Source organism: Pseudorasbora parva, chromosome 8, assembly GCF_024679245.1.
Source record: "Pseudorasbora parva isolate DD20220531a chromosome 8, ASM2467924v1, whole genome shotgun sequence".
Classification (NCBI taxonomy): Eukaryota; Metazoa; Chordata; class Actinopteri; order Cypriniformes; family Gobionidae; genus Pseudorasbora; species Pseudorasbora parva.
This window is the reverse complement of record NC_090179.1, coordinates 4,575,825-4,598,804: the sequence shown is the minus strand read 5'-3', so window position 1 is coordinate 4,598,804 and position 22,980 is coordinate 4,575,825. Positions and strand designations below refer to the sequence as shown.

General features: G+C 39.7%; 1 protein-coding gene and 1 long non-coding RNA gene across 3 annotated transcripts in view; both read left to right on the top strand.

Annotated features, from left to right (window-relative positions):
- The window catches only part of LOC137084050 (uncharacterized), a 648,504-nt gene that overhangs the window by 138,771 nt on the left and 486,753 nt on the right, over positions 1-22,980 (top strand). The gene's annotated exons all lie outside the window — the stretch shown is intronic.
- nipsnap2 (nipsnap homolog 2) lies at positions 831-22,971 on the top strand. 2 transcript variants are annotated; one of them, XM_067449954.1, is made up of 10 exons: positions 831-989; positions 1,520-1,659; positions 1,742-1,787; positions 3,481-3,575; positions 5,892-5,962; positions 10,478-10,618; positions 15,620-15,651; positions 18,014-18,108; positions 18,191-18,274; positions 22,530-22,971. In XM_067449954.1, exons 1-10 carry the CDS (start codon positions 898-900, stop codon positions 22,592-22,594), a joined length of 861 nt encoding a protein of 286 aa, XP_067306055.1. In that variant the 5' UTR covers positions 831-897; the 3' UTR covers positions 22,595-22,971. The 2 variants fall into 2 exon arrangements, with proteins under 2 accessions (XP_067306055.1, XP_067306056.1); XM_067449955.1 differs by lacking the exon at positions 10,478-10,618.

Sequence of the window (22,980 nt, the reverse complement as noted above, 5' to 3'; positions counted from 1 at the left end):
TTTCTCAATATTTTTTTATTTCTCAATATTTTTTCACACCCTCAGATTCCAGATTTTTTTATTTGTCGTATCTCAGGCCAATATTGTCCAATCCTAACAAACCATACATCAATGGAAAAAATCTTTATTTATTAAATATAAAAATTAAAGGCTTAATATGTAGCCTAATGACTACTTCTAATTTATTACTTTATTAGTTAAACTAATAAAGAGCAAAACAAAACCCCATAAATCTGTGTATTGCATGATACAAATTTTAAAACAGATTTAAGTTTTATTAAATTTTTGCTGTTCCTGAAATCCACCCTTCTGCTGGGATTGGGATACTTTTTTTTTTTTTTTTTTTGGGATCAAAGTTTTGAAAAGCACAAACTGATGATTTGTTTAAAACTGAGATCGGATTTTGTTATCTGATTAAGTTCAATCTTTTTTCAGAAGCCATTTTCAAGCTTTGATCCAAATTCGACAGCCGAAATCAGAAATTATAATTTATAGTTACTAACGTTACTGTGAATCTATATTAAATTATTATGGGATCTCCTATGCTTTAAGAATGTTTACTTTTTAAAAATATTTTGTTTCTATATTTATAAAATATATTTCTCTATTAACTTATTTATTAAACAAAATGACATTTGTGTATTTATCCAAATAAACCGAATATTTATAGCGTCATCTTGACAAGAACTCACTGAAAGAAACGATTTCATCTGAATGGGACTTTTCTGCTAAAGGAAGGAAGGACGAAAAAGAAAATAAATAAATAAAAAACAAAACCCGGCTCCATGGCGACCCCTTCCTGCCGCTCGTGACTCGCGCGCCCTCTCGCGGCGGCGCGCCTGCACTGCAGCGGTTTAACTCTTCCCTGTCCTGCTGTTTGTGTCCTATCAGTGGAAGATGGCGACCAGAGTCCTTCAGACCTCCTGCTCAGGCCTGTATCAGGCTAGAAACACCGGCCGGGCGAAAGGACACGTTACTGCTGTTATCAGGTCAGCCGGTTTATCTCAATTACACGTTATAAATCTGCGTGATAAGAGCTTTATCGCGCGCTCGCCGCGTCTTCACGCGAGTTCACAAACGCAGCTGCGCTTTTAGCAAAGGCGTGATTACACTCGAAGGCATTCAGAGATCTAAAACTTCACGAATTGCTTGATTTTAAAGTATTAGTTCAACTCTTATGGGTCGCCGCATTAATCACAGAGGCGCCTGAACGTGCGCTGGATCTGCAGCTCAAGGTCATGATAATTCAGCTGCCCATCACGTGTGTTTTATGGTAAACACAGCATGTAGATTTGGTGGTGTTTCGTTTTCCATGCACTGGTTAATGAAAGGTTGTAATAGTTTAACGTGCACACTTTTAGAAACTCATGCAAACACAGTTACTGACTGTACTGTCCGTTGCAGTGTCATGTTGTATAAGATATGTGATAGTATTATACAGTCTTATAATGCAATGCAACATCCAAGTCTATATGCATATTGCGTGCCAGTGTAACACACAAATATTGTCCTGTTTCAGAGGTCTGTCAGCATCAACTAACCGCCATCGAGAGGACAGCTGGTTCAAATCACTGTTTGTGCGAAAGGTGGATCCGAGGAAAGACGCTCACTCTCATCTGTTAGCCAAGAAAGAGGACAACAACTTGTACAAAATACAGTGTAAGTTGTGCTATTAGTTTGCCCTCCGCTCTACAACATCTCAGTGTGTTTATTGTCTCACACGTGTGTTGTTGTGTTGCAGTTCACAACGTGAAGCCTGAGTGTCTCGAGGCGTACAACAAACTCTGGTAAGTTTTCCTCACATCAACGAGCCAGGTCAAATGAGGCTGTTTGGTTTTTGGTTGGTGACATAAATCAAGCTGTTTTTAACTTCTTCAGAGTCCCTAGACTTGACTACTTAGGTTCAGAGCAAATGTCCTGCTTTCTATTCCTGTCAGTGATTGGCAGCGACACTGGCAGGAATCCGCTGAAGCCCATTCCTTGAGTGTTTGACCTCCTCGATAAGACTCGCGTCTCACAGCTTGAGACGAACTGATCAATCACACGCTGCGGTCAAACCCAAACAGGTCTGAATGTCACATCAGTGTGTTTGAATCAGCCAGTGTTTAGGTGATTTTGTATGCATTTAAGTCGGTTCCTCTGTACTTTACCAGGGTCTATGTGGGTCTTAAATCTGGTTTTAAAACTTGGGGTATCCTAGCATGTTTGGTTGGATTAAAGTGAACCCCGGTGCGATGGCTCTGTTAGTGCGGTTCATTTGAATAAGTGTGTAATTGCTTTTGTTGCATGAGTGTCCACTACTGGCAGAACCTTTGCTATGGGCTGGACTGAAACGCCCTAAGCCCTTGGATTACTTGGAATGCATTATGGAGTTGATTTATTATCTATTGTTTTTCCCTTAAGAAATTGTTTAATGCAGCATTCTGTATGTATATGTTTGGGTTGTTTTAAACGTTTTTAAAAATAATTAAAATATCATAGAGTTGTTTGTGGTGGGGTAAATTTAACACAGTATGCACTGACGTCACAGTCGTGTTGCATTGTGGTATATTAAGCGGCCTTAAGTGTACGTATGAAGTAGACTCAATCGGTCAAAATCGAGGAAGCAAATGTCTGTCCATATAAACTTCCCTTGTCCACTTCACGAAGTGGAACGCACTTCAAAATGGCGGCAGGGATTCTCCTGAGGGGACATGCTTAGGGAAGTTCACAAGTGGGTGTCTAAAAGTGGAGTGGAGCGCAGCACAGGTCGGCATTACTGGGAACGCCCACAAAAACAAATCTGCAGTTGTGGAAAACAGGCTATTCAAATGAACGCGTGTAGACCTTGCTAGCTGCTCGGTCTTTAGTCTTTGTAATGCTCATGACTGATTTTTGTTTGGTGCAAAGCCGAAAAGTTGCAGTGTGGCATTATGCACCTCTAAAAAGTAAAAAAAACAAAAAACAATCTGAAGTTCAACACTGCCGATTAAACAGAGTGTTTTTTCGGTTCCAAAAGCTTGTGCAATATGTCCTTTACAATGAAACATTTGCACTACATGATGCTGGTATTATTGTAAAGAATGAAAAATAAGATATTTCGTTACTACAACAGCAAACGCCAATAAAGTCATATTCACACAACTCGAAAAAGTTGTTATCGTTAAAGGGTCTTCTCACAGTGAGCTATCACACAACAGCAGAATGCGTGAGCTTATTGAAAAATGTCTTTATTTCATTAAGGGAAGGGCTGGGCTCATGTTTGTGCTTCAAGCTTACAAGCTGATATAGTCGCATTACATGTATGACGCTGACTGGATGACATTTTCTCGTCAGAATGCATGCTGCTACCCCAAATGTTAGACGACATAATTGTCTTTTGATGAAGATCGTTTCTACAAAAAAAAATTTTTTTAAAACAACTTTGCTATTGTCAGTCATTTGAATAATAGTGCTCATTTCACCCAGTTTGACAGCAGTAAATGTGCCTTATTTCCACAGTGATGAGGTTCTGCCGTCCATCCATAATGACAAGCATTACCCGTGTGAGCTGGTGGGCACGTGGAACACCTGGTACGGGGAGCAAGACCAAGCCGGTAAGACATCAGGAGCACAGCAACACACAATCATTGGAGTTTGTGTTTTCTTTGCGGTGTTACTGCAATATACAGTGGGTACGGAAAGTATTCAGACCCCCTTCATTTTTTCACTCTTCGTTATATTGCAGCCATTTGCTAAAATCATTTGTTCATTTTTTTTGCTCATTAATGTACACACAGCACCCCATATTGACAGAAAAACACAGAATTGTTGACATTTTGCAGCTTTATTAAAAAAAGAAAAACTGAAATATCACATGGTCCTAAGTATTCAGACCCTGTGCTGTGACACTCATATATTTAACTCTGCTGTCTATTTCTTCTGATCATCCTTGAGATGGCTCTACACCTTCATTTGAGTCCAGCTGTGTTTGATTATACCGACTGGACTTCATTAGGAAAGCCACACACCTGTCTATATAAGACCTTACAGCTCACAGTGCAGGTCAGAGCAAATGAGAATCATGAGGTCAGAGGAACTGCCGGAAGAGCTCAGAGACAGAATTGTGGCAAAGCACAGATCTGGCCACGGTTACAAAAACATTTCTGCTGCACTTAAGGTTCCTAAGAGCACAGTGGCTTCCATAATCCTTAAATGGAAGACGTTTGGGACGAACAGAAACCTTCTTAGAACGTGCCGTCCGGGCAAACTGAGCTATCCGGGGAGAAGAGCCTTGGTGAGAGAGGTAAAGAAGAACCCAAAGATTTGTGGCTGAGCTCCAGATATGCAGTCGGGACGTGGGAGAAAGTGGGAGAAAGTCAACCATCACTGCAGCCCTCCACCAGTCGGGGCTTTATGGCAAAGTGGCCCGACGGAAGCCTCTCCTTAGTGCAAGACACATGAAAGCTTGCTAAAAAAACACCTGAAGGACTCCAAGATGGTGAGAAATAAGATTCTCTGGTCTGATGAGACCAAAATCGAACTTTTTGGCCTTTATTCTAAGCGGCATGTGTGGAGAAAAATATCACCTCTCCAATACAATCCCAGCAGTGAAGCATGGTGGTGGCAGCATCATGATGTGGGGGTGTTTTTCAGCTGCAGGAACAGTACAGGGATATCCTGGGGCCTACTGCACAAAACTAAGATGAGGGATTAAGCCAGGATATCTTGGTGATCCTGGCTAAATGTGTCCGCTAATATAGTTATCTTTCGTTATTGTTATCGTTCTTGGTGTGAGTGTGCCTTCAGGGTACGTTTACACCACAGTGGTGTACTCAATTTTCTATACAGATGACAAGATCACCAAAATTTCCCGGCTTAATCCCTTATCCTAGTTTTGTGCAATAGGCCCCTGGACGAAAACCCTCTCCAGAGTGCTCAAGACCTCAGACTGGGCCGAAGGTTCACCTTCCATCAAGACAGTGACCCTAAGCACAGCTAAAATAACAAAGGAGTGGCTTCGCAACAACTCGGTGAGTGTTCTTGAATGGCCCAGCCAGAGCCCTGACTTAAACCCAATTCAGCATCTCTGGAGAGACCTGAAAATGGCTGTCCACCAACATTTACCATCTAACCTGACAGAACGGGAGAGGATCTTCAGGAGGAGTGGCAGAGGATCCCCAAATCCACGTGTAAAAAACTTGTTGCATCTTTCCCAAAAAGACTCATGGCTGTATTAGATCAAGGGTGTTAGAAGGATGCTTCTACTAAATACTGAGTAAAGGGTCTGATTACTTAGAAACGTGATATTTCATTTTTCTTTTTAATAAATCTGCAAAAAGGTCAATTTTTTGTGTGTTTTTCTGTCAAAATGGGCTGCAAATTTTAGCAAATGGCTGCAATATAACAGAGTGAAAAATTTAAGGGGGTCTGAATACTTTCCGTAAATTGAGCTACATCTCAATGTAATCGTAATACTAATAATAATAATAAAAAACTTTAAATTGTATTATTTATTTATTTTTGATAAAGGGTTGTTTAATTTCATGATTAAAGGATAAATTCATGTTTATGCCTTTATTTGATTGCCAGAAAAATTTAAACAGAATTTATGAAATAAAAATTTAAAGAAATAAAAAAATATTTTTAAATAGATTTTTTTCTATTTAAATTTATTAGATATGCTTTTTGATTAATACAATTTAATTTAACCATTAAAATGGAGTCCAACAACATTTAAATTAAAAAAAGGGAAACGTATGAATTTGGGCAAAAATAAAACTGATTACATAAAACTGTATGTAGTGCTCTGTCGGGTCAGGAGGTCATGAAAGGGTTTTATATATATGTATGTATGTATGTATATGTGAGTGAGATGTGTGTTTATGTGAGCACTGACACATTGTATCATTTGCATCTGGTTCACTATGTAGTGCACTTGTGGCGGTACAGAGGAGGATATCCAGCGCTTACTGAAGTCATGAGTAAACTGAAGAATAACAAGGTAATCTATTGTGTGTATCATTACTACACCTGGGCCGCAGTGGCAGAAGGGTTATGCTTTTGTGTTGTTATATTATACACCAAGAATTGCAGTACATTCATATTCACTGCTGTTTCATAGTTTTTTAGTATTAATATACCTGGCAAAAAATGGCAAGTGTTCTGTTGAATAGTTGTGTTGATTAAGTAAGGGCTAATGTACATCCAGAAATAAATCAGGATCAATAAATAATTGGACACAAAATATTGTATATTTATTAGCTTGCAAAATGCAAAGCTTCTGTGAAGAAGACGTTTAGTTAGCAATCGGCTTTTAGCCAGATAACTGGACAAGTTCAAACTAGATGAAGGGTTTAAACGTCAAACTAGACATTTAAGGGATAAAGTGCGTCACATAGACAGGGATGTCGTCACTTTGTAGGCCAATCGGCAGCCACACTGGTTCCCTCAATTAAAACCCAATAGGATTTTTCCATAGGCTTTTGGATTATCGCAAAAAAACAAGCTCTGTGATCAACAAAGGTTTATGATACTTGCATGTTTTGTCCATTGATATAATTATCATCACAGATGAACATAACTTATAATCATTTTGTAGGCTATAAACGGACTACACCACGGTCACAGGACTTCAATGTCACCATCAGTAATAACTCTTTCAGTGTTTATCCAAAAGCATTTTTCCAGAGTGTTAGACTAGTTTATAAGAGCTCAATTATGAGCCTAATGAGGCTGTAGAAGTGGACTGAGTGCACCTGTTTGGCGTGATGGCGTTTAACCCGTTTAATCCCACCGGTCACAATTGTGACCGTAAATTTTCCTCGAATATTTTAGTGTTGTATTAAAAAGCAACTTCTATTATGAAGCAAATTTTCATTTATAATACCCATTTAAGATGTCTACATGAGTTCTGGGCAGGTTTAACATTGCTGCATAGTTTGGTCGTGTGACCACACACACTTATTTCTTGGTACTGCCATCTTAGCACAATGACAATGTGAAAGCACAGAAATGACAGGAAAATTTAATGAATTAATCAAAGTTAATTTTTGAATAGCTCATTCATTTTTTGCACACATCATCATGAAAGGGTCATCTATACATACATATTGAAATTATATGAATACATGGTTTATTCTGCTGTCAGGATGCATATAAAAGAAGACGGTCACAATTGTGACCGGTAGTATAACACAGAATATGTCCTCTCTATGTCATTCTGTGTTATTCATATGAACTCACTCACAGATTGAACTGAAAACTATCCATCTGTCCATCCATCCGTCCATCCGTCCATCTGTCCATCCATCCATCTGTCCATCCATCCGTCCGTCCGTCCATCCATCCATCCATCCATCCATCCATCCATCCATCCATCCATCCATCCCTCCATCCATCCATCGTACTTCTGTCTGTACTTCTGTCTGTCTATACCTTTGTCTAGCTATACTTCTTTCTGTCTGTCTGTCTGTCTATCTATCTATACTTCTGTCTGTCTAACTAACTATACTTCTGTCTGTCTGTCTAACTATACTTCTGTCTGTCTATCTATATGTCTGTCTATACTTCTGTCTATCTATCTATCTTTCTATCTATCTATCTATCTATCTATCTATCTATCTATCTATCTATCTATCTATCTATCTATCTATCTATCTATCTATCTATCTATCTATCTATCTATCTATCTATCTATCTATCTATCTATCTATCCATCTATCTAAACTTCTGTCTGTCTGTCTATACTTCTCTCTGTCTGTCTATCTATACTTCTGTCTGTCTGTCTGTCTATCAGTCTATACTTCTGTCTGTCTGTCTATCTATATCTATGAGATATACCTTATAATCCTTATAAGATATACCTTGTAAACTTCCAAATTTCGGATTTACCAATTGGTGCTTCAATGTTCAAAGTTGCTCTTCCTAATATTTAGGAGTAATAACTACATGTAAGTGCGTAGATCTTTTCAAGGTTTGTTGGTCACCTCTTCCCCTCTCTTTGGCCAGACACGTTATTCAGTGAAGATGAACGTGTCACCTAGATTTTTGTATTTATTTCAATGGGCTGCAATTTTCATACCCCCAATTTTTTTTTAAATTGTGTATCAGGAACAATAGAAATAGTTTTGAAGTAAATCCTAATCATATCTCATTCTTATATGTTGGATATTTTATTGTTATTTTAAGTTTCAAACCGGTAAATAGGTCTAATAGAAGAATTTGTATGAATTCTGTCTATGCTGTTTCCCACCGGTCACTATTGTGACCGAGTATAAAACCTAATATTTCACTAACTTAACCAACATAAAATCAAAGAAGGCATACCATTTGTGTGTTAGGGAGGTCTAAGGAGTAAATTACATGTACTCACATTTCAGGAAAAAATTTGGGATTAAACGGGTTAATCTCCCGACAGCCTCTGTGGTCCCATTTAACCACTTGCTAGAAACCGCCTTTTTCAAGAAGTTACAGCTTCAAAAATTAAATCCAGAGTGGGGTAATACTGATGTATTTGGTGTCGTAAAATAAAACATGAACGTGTCTTGAGCTTGTGTTCACCACAGACCTTATTTCAGCCGTTTAACCGAAAAATGATAAGGGGACTGATATAAATGTGATATTCTGTCTTTCCCCCTCAGAATTGTGATATCAACTTGAATTGTGATGTTATGTTTAAATGTAACACATATACTATGTATAAGTTTAAATGTTATTTCATGGTCTAACTGTATAGCTATTGTGCCTCTATGAAGGGCATATGTGAATATTATGTAGATCTGTTAATAACATCTAATCCGTGCTTTAATAGTAGACTAATCATTACAGGTTTCATCAGTCCAGTCTGTGGCTTGCAACCATAAATGTCTGCGTTTAGCCAAAGACTATAAATGTAGATGGTTCACTCCTATTGCTCACGATTGGGAGAAACTGCACCGCGCAAAATAGCGGAATAGTCCCGCCTTCAAAAGTAGAAGACCCAATCGCTGATTGGTATTCACTGCAGCTGCCGTTCCCATAGAAACCTGAGACTCACGCTTAGGACTGCATATGTTCATTGGCTTGTCTAGTCTGAAAAAAATGCTATTTGATAATAGGAAACAACATTTAAGGCACAGTTCATGTCAGATTTGATTTACGTCATTCGCCGTGCTTCATTTGAGTGGATGGAGCTAATGATCTTTTGACTCATTTAGCTTGTTTTGACTCTGATTGGTGTAATTTTCTGTACACCATCATGGGTAATGTAGTTTTTCACCACAAATTCTGCTGGTAAACAATATGAAATAATGCCGCCTGGCGGTTTTAATCAAAATACTATTGATTAACAACCTCATCGTTTACATTAGGTCTTTCTTTAAAGGTTTATAAGTTATTGCTATAACTATAAGTCAGTTTCTCAATGGAGAAATTGAAAGTTGTTTTTACTGCCTCTTACACTGCATTAACCTACAGTCAGGTTTGGAGGACACAATTGATCGCGACGCAGCAGTTTCAGCTCACGTCTGCGCTATGAATCATGGGACTTCCGCATGTTCAACGTGAGCTGATCGATAGGAATTAAGTTTGCTAAATCTAATTACATGGAAATGCACGAGTTATATCGGTTTATTAAAATATATGGTTGACTAACTACCAGGTAAGAAGGCGTCCCATATGAGACTCTTAAGCCCTGTTTCCACTACAGGAACTTTACCCAGGAACTTTGGGCGGTACTCGGTGGGTTTTGACCGCAGGAACCAGGGTCTAAATGAAGTTCCGGGTAAATATTTCCCCCTCCAAACAGCCCTGCTCGCGAGGTAGTACTTTTTCAAAGTTCAGGAAACGCAGACAGTTGCAGGTTTGGGGGGAGAAAAGTTCCTGTAAAAAAGTTCCTGGTACAAATTGTTCCGGGTAATTTTGGTGGAAACGGGGCTATAGTCACAGTTCATCACTTAGCACAGCGTTCGTGGATCGACTCGTCGAGAGTGTTTTCCAAGATGGCTGCTGTCCGTGAACGCGTAATGTAGTGTCTTTATAAAGTGTCTTCTTATTAAACTGTTTGTACTCTTACAAAGTTCTCAATGCTTCGGTTTGCATGTAGGGACCCTCATTATGCTGCCGTGTTAGTGTGAGGCTATTTTGAGCCTTGCTAGTGGTATTAACTAGCGATTTAATTTCACTTACCCTGTGCCCCATACACTCACGTTATAAGGTAATCTGTTTTTAAAGATAAAACTCTTTACATTCGATTTTCATTAAAACGCATCCCAGAGAACGATCTACTCGCTAACCATCTGTTAATTACCCCTAGGGTCATTTCTCACCGGAGTTGTCCTTTAACCTACAGTCGGTTTAATTATAGTCAGGTTTGGAGGACACAATAGATCGTGATGCAGCAGTTTCAGCTCACGTCTGCGCTATGAATCATGGGACTTTCTCATGTTCTGTGGCCACTGTCATGTGATGAGATAATGTTTATGGACCCCAGAGCGGTATCAGATCCCTGTCCTTCAGCTGCTGATTGTTTCGACCGCAGGAGTTCCTGGAGTACAGGAGCGAGAGGGGCAAGATGCTCCTGTCCCGCAGGAATCAGCTGCTGCTGGAGTTCAGCTTCTGGAACGAGCCGGTGCCCAGAGACGGACCCAACATATACGAGCTGCGCTCCTACCAGCTGAGAGTGAGTCTAGCCAAACCCTGAGACGTCCCTGAGTGTGTGTGTGGCGTGGCTTTCCAGTCTTTCTGCCAGTAGTCTCTCAATGCCATGTGTGGCAGTTATTGTCTGGGTTAGGGATGGGTATCGTTAAGGTTTTAACGGTACTACTACTCTTAGCGATACTGCTTATCGAGCCGTTACTTTAACGGTATTCTTATCAGTTATTTTTTTTATAATAAAAATAAAGAACAAAATTAACATTGCTTTATAATCCGGAAATGTAATAAGTATCTTTCTCTTTGCCTTTTGTTGTTTGATTCACATTAAATGGCCCATCGTCACTGTTTATTAGAGGCTGCCCTTTTAAAGGTCCACTGAAGTCAAAATGTACGTTTTTTAGCTTTTAGTATGACTGTGTTAGCCTTAAAGTTATGAATAAGCTGTTTTGTTCCAAAACGATGACAAAATTTGCATTTAGGAGATATAAGACATCATCGCAGACTTCACTTTCTCGTCAAATCTTCTGTCCAATCAAAATGCTCTCTAGAATCTAAAGCCCGCCCCCTCCGCTGCTGAAGCTGCGGCTGAAATCGGTCAGTTGTTCACACATTTACTAATTTCTACATGGTGAAAGGCACATGATAAGCACACTATATATTTGATAGGAAAAGATTTAGTGTAAATATGCTTTCATTTGAGGCGAATGAAGTCTGTTTTCCCGTTACTTTCACACACCGCAGCAGCGCACACACCCCAACAGCTCTGGTCTAAATTTAGACTACAGACACGAGAGCGCAGCGCGGATCATATGCGCGAGTCGCGCAGACAACAAACATATCGGACCTATTTTAATTCTGCACAGAATGCTGCATTTCAAAGCGATATGGAGGAGATTATGATGGTAAACACTGTTAGAGGAAACTGGCTTTACCAAACAGAGAGAGATGGTCCGCTCTCGCGCTCTAGTCAAACTGTATATTAACGAAACGCTATTGGCTGTTTCAAAAAAGGGGAGGAGCTGCTAACAGCTGGAGCCGTTTCAGGGGAAATCACGTCAACACATTAGCTGTGTCTCATTTCAGAAGGCTGCGTCCTCCGGAGGTCGCATTTGAAGGCTGCATACGTCATAAGGCCGTCTCATTACAAAAGAGTGAGTAGGACTCTCCAAATGCGGCCTTCGAATGCGTCCTTCTTTCAGAGGAGTGTGCATGAGGTGTATCCTTCGCGGCCAGAGATAACCCATAATTCTTTGCGTCACTGTTAACAACCGTCATAAATAAAAAAAAATTAATTATATGAAAAAACGGCACCACCGCCAGATATACATGCGAGCGTAGGTGTGGTGTTTAAAATGTAAATTCAAGCTTGTTTTTATTTTTAAGCTCTATTACCTCAAACAGATAGTTGTGGTTAACAGGATTACAACGCTTTAGTGCGGTTTTAAACGTTTAGGACAGTACATTGCTGTCAAGTCAAGAAACATTTCATTAAATCAGTTTCATTCATATAACTGGCGTGAGAGCGCACGAGGCTGAACGTGTTGGCAGAGCAACGTGATACTTCCTGCCTGTGTGTCCTACAAAGGACGGCTCGTTTAATTCTGATTGAGGACACTCCGTATACTGCATCCTACACAGGACGTGTCCTCCGGAGGACGCAGGCTTCGAAATTTAACGAAATGAGACACAGCTTATGAATAATGCGGCGCGTTTCAAAGCACTTCAGTGGGCCTTTAAGACCGAATGCAGCTCTAATAATATATGTAATATTTATAACTATCAACGCCTGTGTTTAAGTGAATACTCTCTGAGCGGTCATTTTGACATAGGCTATTTTTTTGTGTGTATTTGATGGACTAGACCAGGGCTATTCAAATCTAACCCTGGAGGGCCAATGCGGTGCAGAGTTTGGCTCCAACCCTGATCAAACACACCTGAACATGCTAATCAATGTCTTCAGGATCATTAGAAAATCACAGGTGGGTGAGTTTGATCAGGGTTGGAGCGAAACTCTGCAGCGCATTGACCCTCGTCTCTCATTAAGCAGGGACTCTCTCTCTCTCTCTCTCTCTCTCTTTCTCTCCTGGTTTTCAACTAGCAACAATAGTTTAATATTATTGCTTACAGAAATGGCTGGTAATATAGAATTCGCAATATAACGTTTATGTAGCGATAATAAATAGTACGTGTATTTTCGTCATTGCTCCAGTATTGACATCAGAGCTTATCGATACTGCGGTCTTTCATAATTTAGCACAGGGGCTCCTTTAATACCAGGTTTCGGTACCCATCGCTAGTTACCTCTGAGCAATATAGCTACATATATAGCATACATACATACCAATATCTCTGTGAACAGCAATACATGCATACAAGGTGTTTTGAGTGATGACGGAAACGCTTGAATCAGTTTGAAATTGATTAATTGAAACGGATAGGTTTGGAAACAAACTTGCCCATTTTACTGATCCTCTGTAAACAACAACAACCAAGATTTGAACTCTATCTCCTCCTGTAGCTTTAAAGCTACAACCACTACACTCAGCTCAGACCTTCAGACTGACTCAGCTTGCTATAGCTTATATTTATAATCCGACTTATGGTTTTCATGATAATGAAGATTAAAAATCATAAATGTCCCATATGCTTTCATTGAGGGGGTCAAAACTTGAATACATTAACTCTAATAGAGTATTTAAGCTTCATCCACTATGTGTCTATCATTAACAAAGCCTAGCAATTAGCTTAGTACAACAGTGTGTTAAACGTGCAGTATGCAACTTTTGGCCACTAGGGGTCACTCATTCAAAATAATAACAACAGACGTACTTTGATGACGTCGGGAAAGTGCGTGGGCTCATGGGAGTTGTTGTCATTATTGCCACTGTCAACCAGCGAATCTGGCATCTCCAGCAGAAAACATGTTCACTGACAAGGTAATTGTTATATTACATCTCTATTATTGTTAAGTTTAGTTACGGCTTTTCACTTTATGTAATGTCAATCTAATGAAATAGCAGCGAGCTACCGTTACTTAACAAACTTATCAGTAACGTTAGCTAATGTGTGAGACAGAATGTTGTGCGGGCGGTCGCTATGCCAACATACCTATAAGTTGGTAGGCTATGTTGACATATTAACCGCGCATCATAATTTGAGTTACTCAAGTTATAGATATGTTGACATGGCGTCCGCGATTGTCGAACATTCTGTATATCAACTGTTCAATAAGGAAATACATTTCAATTTAGTTTATCATTACCAACATAAAACATAGTAAATGAGAGAACCATCACCGGCAATACGTTGTTTATGGGAACACGCGCTGTGTCGCTCCCCACGCTCATCAATCATTCTAATAAACATTTATTTTGGAACTCAGAGATATATGAATAAGTAGATCATTATTAAATCAATATTATATGTAGCTAGTATTAACATATGATAAAAGTGACGGTCACCTTATATTAATTGACCAAGATAGTGGCATATTACCTTATGAAGCTAACGTTACTTTCTCCAGCTACATATAAAACCAATAATAGCTAGTCCATCTGCGTTTTACACATGACATCATCGTGTCACCAAATATATGGATAGAAATATACTTTTGAATCAGTTTTAAAAAGTCTCAGTTTCAGTCTCCAAAAACACAGAATCCGCCTGTTTGAAAAGCCGATACAATACAAAATGTATACGTATTCAGCTAAACGCGTCTCAATGTGGTCAAGATCGCTATGCAATATGCAAACATACAGCATGTTATGATTATATGATTATTATGTTAGCTGAATGGTTACTTAAATGACCTGTTTATTAAAACGAAAGCGAGATCAGCATCTCTCTGCAGTCCGAGCTTGTCACGAAGATTTCGCCATCTTTCAAAGGCTTCTCCAAGGTTTACACGTCTCTTGCTTCTTCTACTGTCCCAAAATCTTCTCGGGTCATTTTTTTTCACCCGTACGTTTGCGCTTTGTTGAGCTGGCAAAACGTACAGGCAAAGAGTAGTCATGATCCATTATCGTACAGACTTTTTTATACGGGTGTTCCCCTTATACTGTCTGTCAGTGTTCCTCTTTGAGTTTGGCGGTTCCGCCGAGTTCGCAGGAAGCAAGACGCAAACGTGGATATGACGTGAAAGACGGGCGACATAACGGAAATAAAGACACGGTCCGTGTCTTCGAATTAAAATATTAATTTCTCTGGATTTAGAAGTTAATTGGAACTGTCGGGATAATGTAAACACACAACTTTAAAAAATATATAACATAGATATAGTGATCTTTTATATTTTTAATGCTGAAACATTACATATTGTGCCTTTAAAGTCCTCATGAAATCAAAATTGTCCCTCTATTTACTTTGTTAGCACATATTACAGGTCTTAGGGTGAACAATTAATGTGTTAAAACATCTTGGCAAAAAGCAAATTCATGTTAACAATGGGTTAAAACATGATTAACAACATGGTAAAACATTTAACAACATGGTAATTCATGCTAAAAACATAGTAAAACGTACATTCATGTTAAAATAATATTGACAATATTCATTGATATATTATATTAACAACATGCTAATTAATGGGAACAGGTTAAAACATATTAACATCTAAATCATATTAGCAACATGTTAATTCATGATGAAGCATGCTACCAAAATGTTAAATCATATTAACAAGATTGTACACAGTGTTAAAACATGATAGCAACAAGCATATGTATGCTAACATCATATTAATCCATTCTAGCAAAACATGTTCAATCATTTTAACCACATGCAAATTCATTTAAAACATTAGCAAAATGTTAAATCATGTTAATTCAACAACTCAATTCAAACTTCAAACACTCTCAGAAAAGGCTTTTTCAAGCCAAGGTCAAAGTGTGTTGACAAACTTTCCTCATCTAGTTGTATATTGATTGGACTGTGGGTGTCCTAGCGTGTGCTGGTCCATCTGTGGAGTGAGAGGAAGTCGACCCGCTCAGATTTACAGATTTGTCTCCTTGTGTTTGTTCTCTTGCAGCCCGGGACCATGATTGAGTGGGGCAACTATTGGTAAGAGTACAAGTTTCCTCTAACATAACAGACCTGTATAGCCGGTTCATGCTCTGATTCATTGGCTTTTCCCTCTAGCATAATTTAGTAGACATCTTTAATCATTCAAAAAGCCTAAAAGCTCAAAATCCAGTTTTGAAATCGGACATTGAGTCAATATAGAAATAATCTTACTAGCGGGCTAAATTATTGTGATATCAACTTCAAATGTGGAACAGACATTTGACTTTAGAGTAGAGTAGAGGCAAGATAATTATTTTAAAGACCTGTTTTTCTTTAGTGTAGTTTTACTTTACAGTAAATGTTTTTACGCCTTTATTTTCTGCAATAACCTGCTGATTAAAAAGGTCATTCGTGAGCTACAATTCAGATCTGTGCTCGAAAAGAGGAGCAATGCAAGTTTGAATGACAAAATATTCAAACCACATACAATTCAAGCCATTGAACCCGTGTTTTAGGTATACGCTGTTGAGGGGACTCTGACTGGCCATTGTGCTCACACACTCATCACATATGTCTGTGATTACTGGAACATTACAAGTTCAATCTTGTAGCAGCTTAAAGCGCATCAGGCCGGCGACACTGCTAGCATCTCAGGCGCGGCTCCAGAAAACGTGAGCATGCTAGAAATATAACCGACGCCTATTTTTCACGCGGCACGCAAGTGTGTTGGAAGCGTTTCCCAGGCAAAATACAATAGGAACAGATGTTTATATGTAATTTTGACACTAATGCATATTAATAAATTACATTTTGATGTTTGAAAGTCTCTAAGTTTTGAAATAAATGCAGATATAATTAATTTAAATAAATAATAATAATTATCGATTTTTAAATATTGCACGTCAATACCATAGACCAGGGCTATTCAAATCTAACCCTGGAGGGCCAATGCGGCGCAGAGTTTGGCTCCAACCCTGATCAAACACACCTGAACATGCTAATCAATGTCTTTAGGATCATTAGAAAATCACAGGTGGGTGTGTTTGATCAGGGTTGGAGCGAAACTGCAGCGCATTGACCCTCCAGGGTAAGATTTGAATAGCCCTGCCATAGACTGTGAAACATATGGATGTAGTGTCCGTGACGTCACCTATAGGGTTTGAAGAGCCGTTTTGAAGCATACAGTAGAGACAAGCTGGTCGTCGATATCTTGGCAGCGCGTCACGCCCGGATAACAAAAAATGGGCGAAGAGGCGGGACGTGAGTGGGCGGAGCTTAGCTGAAGCAATGACAAACGGCTATTCACCTGTCAATCAAAGTGGCCACGCCCTTAATTATGCATAACTTTAAGGCTTCATATAATGTAAACGAATGAGTTATAAAAAAAAAATCACCCCCACAGGGCAAAATTAGCCGAATAGACCAAAAGCACAATTTGTCCCAGGCTGTAAACATGTTTTTTCTGCTGTAAAGTTGGGCGTTTAAATATGGGGCTCAATGAGATTCAACAGAAACTGGGGGAGGTGACGCTAGGTCAATACAGAACGAAATATCTATATGCCATAGATATATGTATGATATATATATATATGTATGGTCAATACTGCCGCGGCGATGTCTTTGCTATATCAGTACAGGCTATATTTATGTTTAAAGGGTTAGTTCACCCAAAAATGAAATTTGTCATTAACTCCTCCCCCTAATGACGTTCCACACCCGCAAGACCTCCGTTCATCTTCACACACAGTTTAATATATTTTATATTTAGTCAGAGAGCGTATCTAAGTGTATGCACACTATACTGTCCATGTCCAGAAAGGGAATAAAAACATCATCACAGTAGTCCATATGAGACATCAGTGGGTTAATTAGAGTCTCTTGAAGCATCGGAAATACATTTGGGTCCAAAAATAACAAAAACTACGACTTTATTCACCATCGTCTTCTCTTCCGCGTTTGTGTTCAATCCTCTAATAAAGATTCAAACGGTCATGAATCAGCGGATTGATTCATGATTCGGATCGCCAGTATCACGTGATTTCAGCAGTTTGACACGCGATCCGAATCATGAATCAATAAACTAACCCTTTATTATGAAGATTAGGCCTTCCCTGTACGACACCTAGCAGCAGCAGCAGCGCGTCAGACACACTTCTGGTGTGCAAAGGCATAACGCCACGCAACAGAAACGCCGTGCCTGCAGTGTGTCGCTGGCCTTAGTGTGGCCCCGGCAATGCCAAGGACATGGGTTCGATTCCCAGTCAATGCATTCACATGAAAAAAGCTGAAGCTTGACTGCAATGCTAGTGGCTTTAAATGGGGTGCACAGTTTTGTTCATTTGGGACCTCTGGTCAGTGGTTTGCTTGCCTCTTGGTGTTCGCGGGCCTTTATGAAGAGATGCTTAATTCTGTTCCTCAGGGCGCGGGCCATCGGCTACCGGCAGCACAACCACGAGGCCGTCGGCGGCTTCTTCTCTCAGATAGGAGACCTCTACATGGTCCATCATCTCTGGGGTATGAGTGAGCAGAAGCTCTGAGCGTGACGTGATCTCGGGAAGGCATTCAGTGATGGTTTCTCTGGTGTGTTTTTATCCAGCGTACAAGGACCTGCAGTCCCGAGAGGACACGAGGAACGCCGCCTGGCAGCACGAGGGCTGGGATGAAGTCGTCTATTACACAGGTAAACACCGTCCCCACACACTGCTTTCATTTTTTATGCCGTGCATTTTAATTTGTTAGACATTTAATTCCTTTTTTTCTGTGGTCTACTGTAGACTAGTCATTTAAAGTGCCCCTGTTATGCTATTTAAAAGGTTCCTGGTTTAATTTCGGAGTCTCCTACAACAGGTTTACATAAATCAAAGGTCAAAAACACTTTAATCTTCTCATATTAAACATTGCAGAACCAGCTCATTTCTCAGAGTCTAAACGGTTCATTCAAACATTCAGTCTCTCTAAACCTATTCTTTCCATTCTTTAGTCTACTCTGCTCTGATTGGTCAGATGGCCCAGTCTGTAGTGATTAGTCTACTCTGCTCTGATTGGTCAGATGGCCCAGTCTGTAGTGATTAGTCTACTCTGCTCTGATTGGTCAGATGGCCCAGTCTGTAGTGATTAGTCTACTCTGCTCTGATTGGTCAGATGGCCCAGTCTGTAGTGATTAGTCTACTCTGCTCTGATTGGTCAGATGGCGCAGTCTGTAGTGATTAGTCTACTCTGCTCTGATTGGTCAGATGGCCCAGTCTGTAGTGATTAGTCTACTCTGCTCTGATTGGTCAGATGGCCCAGTCTGTAGTGATTAGTCTACTCTGCTCTGATTGGTCAGATGGCCCAGTCTGTAGTGATTAGTCTACTCTGCTCTGATTGGTCAGATGGCCCAGTCTGTAGTGATTAGTCTACTCTGCTCTGATTGGTCAGATGGCCCAGTCTGTAGTGATTAGTCTACTCTGCTCTGATTGGTCAGATGGCGCAGTCTGTAGTGATTAGTCTACTCTGCTCTGATTGGTCAGATGGCCCAGTCTGTAGTGATTAGTCTACTCTGCTCTGATTGGTCAGATGGCGCAGTCTGTAGTGATTAGTCTACTCTGCTCTGATTGGTCAGATGGCCCAGTCTGTAGTGATTAGTCTACTCTGCTCTGATTGGTCAGATGGCCCAGTCTGTAGTGATTAGTCTACTCTGCTCTGATTGGTCAGATGGCCCAGTCTGTAGTGATTAGTCTACTCTGCTCTGATTGGTCAGATGGCCCAGTCTGTAGTGATTAGTCTACTCTGCTCTGATTGGTCAGATGGCGCAGTCTGTAGTGATTAGTCTACTCTGCTCTGATTGGTCAGATGGCCCAGTCTGTAGTGATTAGTCTACTCTGCTCTGATTGGTCAGATGGCGCAGTCTGTAGTGATTAGTCTACTCTGCTCTGATTGGTCAGATGGCCCAGTCTGTAGTGATTAGTCTACTCTGCTCTGATTGGTCAGATGGCCCAGTCTGTAGTGATTAGTCTACTCTGCTCTGATTGGTCAGACTTGGTTGACCACTTAAAGCGTATGTCTGAAATGATACGGCCATTATCATATCTGAATTTCAGCTCTTCCTCTGCTCTTGATACACACAGCATCTTCTCGGCAAAACTAATAAGATAATCTAATCAGAATGAGGGTTAAGAATAAATGTGTGTGCAGGGCTCTACATAACGCCCATTTTGGGCGCATTTACGCCTAAAAATTACTGTGCGACTGTGAACAAATATTTAGGCGCACCGGTGCGAGTGACCCGATCGATTCTCATGAATGGATGTGTAATACAATCGGAATAAAAACTACAACACTGAGTGAATCAACACTGAGAAACTGATAGGCTACGTTTCCTACTGCAATCAACTGCGGTTCATGCCTTCAGTCAGCAGAAGAAGTGCAAAAACGTGTGCGACGGGCTACACTTCAAACAACGATTGTTTACAAAGTGAAACGTGTGTGACGACGCAGCCATGCGCACTTTACCAGACGCCTCGCACTGATGATTTACAGCCAAATCAAAATGAACTGGAAATGCCACATTTGGATTATCATAAACAAGATAAGAAATTAGCGGATGCTTGGGGCAGAAATGCCATCAAACAATGTATTAATAATACATTTACAAAAGCCCTTGAGTTAATCTTTATCACACATGCTGTTTAAAAAAATGAGCAAGTATATCATGAAGATTTTTTCCAAACCGGGTTTTTGTCTTATTCTAAATCACTGTACACACAAAATAAGTTATTCCCGCTGCGGATTAGCACAGTATCTGCGTGACTCACCACAGAGAGAAGTAGATCCGGCTGCAATGTTCCCCCGCGAGACGCTTGCGGTTCTGTTTATGGAGCACCAAAAGTTACGGCTTGCTATTGCTCAGAGTATTGGCATGATTGCATGTGTGATACTGATCTCGTACAAAAATCCAATAGACAATTGATATTAAGTAACAACGTTTTAGCCACAACACTGTCTATTAGTGAAAATCAAAGCCACACCAGAACTGATTCGCATCTCCAAGCCATTCGATTCAAATGAATCTGTGTTTTGAACTATTGACTGAATGACTTGCCGCCACCTACTGGCGGTTTTATTTTCATATTTATACTTTGCATGGACTTTTTATTTAAAATATTAAACTTTTAAAGTTTAATTTGTACATATTTCTAAATTATCGATATATCGATACTAAATCGATACCACAGTAAAAAAAAATTAAAAAAAATAAGATAAGATGCTTAATATGACAACAGAACTTGTTATTATTCATTGTTATTTTTTACTAAAAATTAATGTGGCCAGCATGTTCCTTAGGGTTGGGCATCGTTTTGATTTGAACAATTATTGATCAATTACTATTAAAATTATCTCAATGTATTTTTTACAATGGGGTAATTGTGTTGCAATCGCTTACACACAGCACAAGAAAGCTGGATTTCGAATGGTAAATTGAATTTAAAAAGACGAGTATACAGTAATAAAATAAGAACAAATAAACAGATTACAAACAATAGCACAAATAAATGCAAAAGAATAGAAGATACAAATTAAACAGACTGCTTTATTTTTTCAGGTAAGTCTAACATTCAGATAAGAAACTGAATAAAAAAAATGCATAGTTACATTTAAAACAACATTGGATAATGTTCTTTGTAAAAAAATTCAATAGCGTACAGATGAAACTATTAAAGTTACACAAGTTGATCAGTCAAGAGCAGTTGATCGTTTGTCTTTTTGTAGTTTGAACAACAAATGACTGCGGTCCCTTTAAGACTAACAAACGCATGGATCCTAAACACTGTTCCTGTTACTCGTTCTTCCTGAACTGTTTGCGACTGTGGTTACGTTAATACTCTTCCAGATGTGCACTGATAATTCTTTGAGTGTATTTGACCAATAATAAGCTGGAAAAAAGAAGCAAATGTTTGCACTTGTATCATGTCAGAGGCGGCTTTATTACGGTAGGCTGTGTGTGTGTGTGTGTGTGTGTGTGTGTGTGTGTGTGTGTGTGTGTGTGTGTGCTTCAGATGTGAGCACGAAATCTGCGGGATTAGTAGAATTAATTTATGTGCAATCCCGCGCGAAATTCAGCCCGATCACACACTAACACTAACACACTGTCATGAGGAAAGAGTCCAGCAGAACGCGCGTTCGCCGCGCTCAGAGGTTAACCGGGCTGAGGGGGAATATGCCGGTGTGTGTCAAATCGCTGACGGTCAGAGAGGAGAGCGCAGCTGATATCGATACTGTAAAAACTGAGAATCGTATCGTTTCAGATATTCCAGTATCGATACATATCGAAATATCGATATTTTTGACAACACTAGGGGAGATATAATTGGAATGCGTGGATTTGAATGTGCTCCTACATTATTTTAATTAGGAGCACAAGTGCTCCTCAAGAAAAAAGTTAGCGTAGAGCCCTGATGTGTGTATGAACTGTTTTCTCCTGAACGACTGTACGGCCGAATCTAATTTTGTTGCAATACTGTGAAGCTGCTTTGAAACAGTCGTCATTGTAAAAGCGTTATATAAATAAAGCTGACTTGACGAACGTTTTGAGAATCAGGCGGAGGTTTTTCTTGAGAAGTTCTCAATTATTAGTGAATGAGACCCGATAACTTTATTTGTCTGCACTTTGATCTGTGAAACTTTACATTCACAAACCACTATAATACTCGCTACATTCAAGGAAATACGCACAATATGGGCATTTTAAGTCATTTTTTGACTTGGATCTTTATTGAATAGAAGCTTTTACATTTTGATCTACTTTTGTGGTCTGGAGGTGACTTTTGCTGTTCTAAAACACCATGAAAGTAAAACTGTCATTCAACTAAATGTTGTTTTTATTTTATTGTTGCTTACCGGTCCGTTGTAATGTGACACCATTTGCACCTTTTGTTATTGGGTAATTGTGTTTTCAGTGCCCCTCATCCAGCACATGGAGTCCAGGATAATGATCCCGCTGAAAGCGTCTCCCCTTAAGTGACGAGTCCGGCAGATCCTCACCGTTCGTCCCCGTGAGCTGAAGCCCAGACCAACACATCGGATACATTCTCTGTCCTCACAATGCCAACCATCCTCACACACACACACTCCTCCTGATCCGAAAAACTGTCCAAAAGTTGCACCAGCAAGCCACATTGAATTTGCGGGAATGAAGGCTGTCACTGTACTTCAGGTGATGTCTTAGGCCTTTCTAAAAATCTGGTTGTTACATTGACGACTAGATCTGTTAAATAAAGTTTGTTTCTATATTTAGAGGATGTGAAAGGGCGGCTGTAAAGTGCATTTAATCACCACAAACATGGGCGAGCGTTAACCCTTTCCAGTGTGGTGGTTAATAAATCTTTGATTTACTATATTTCATAAGCA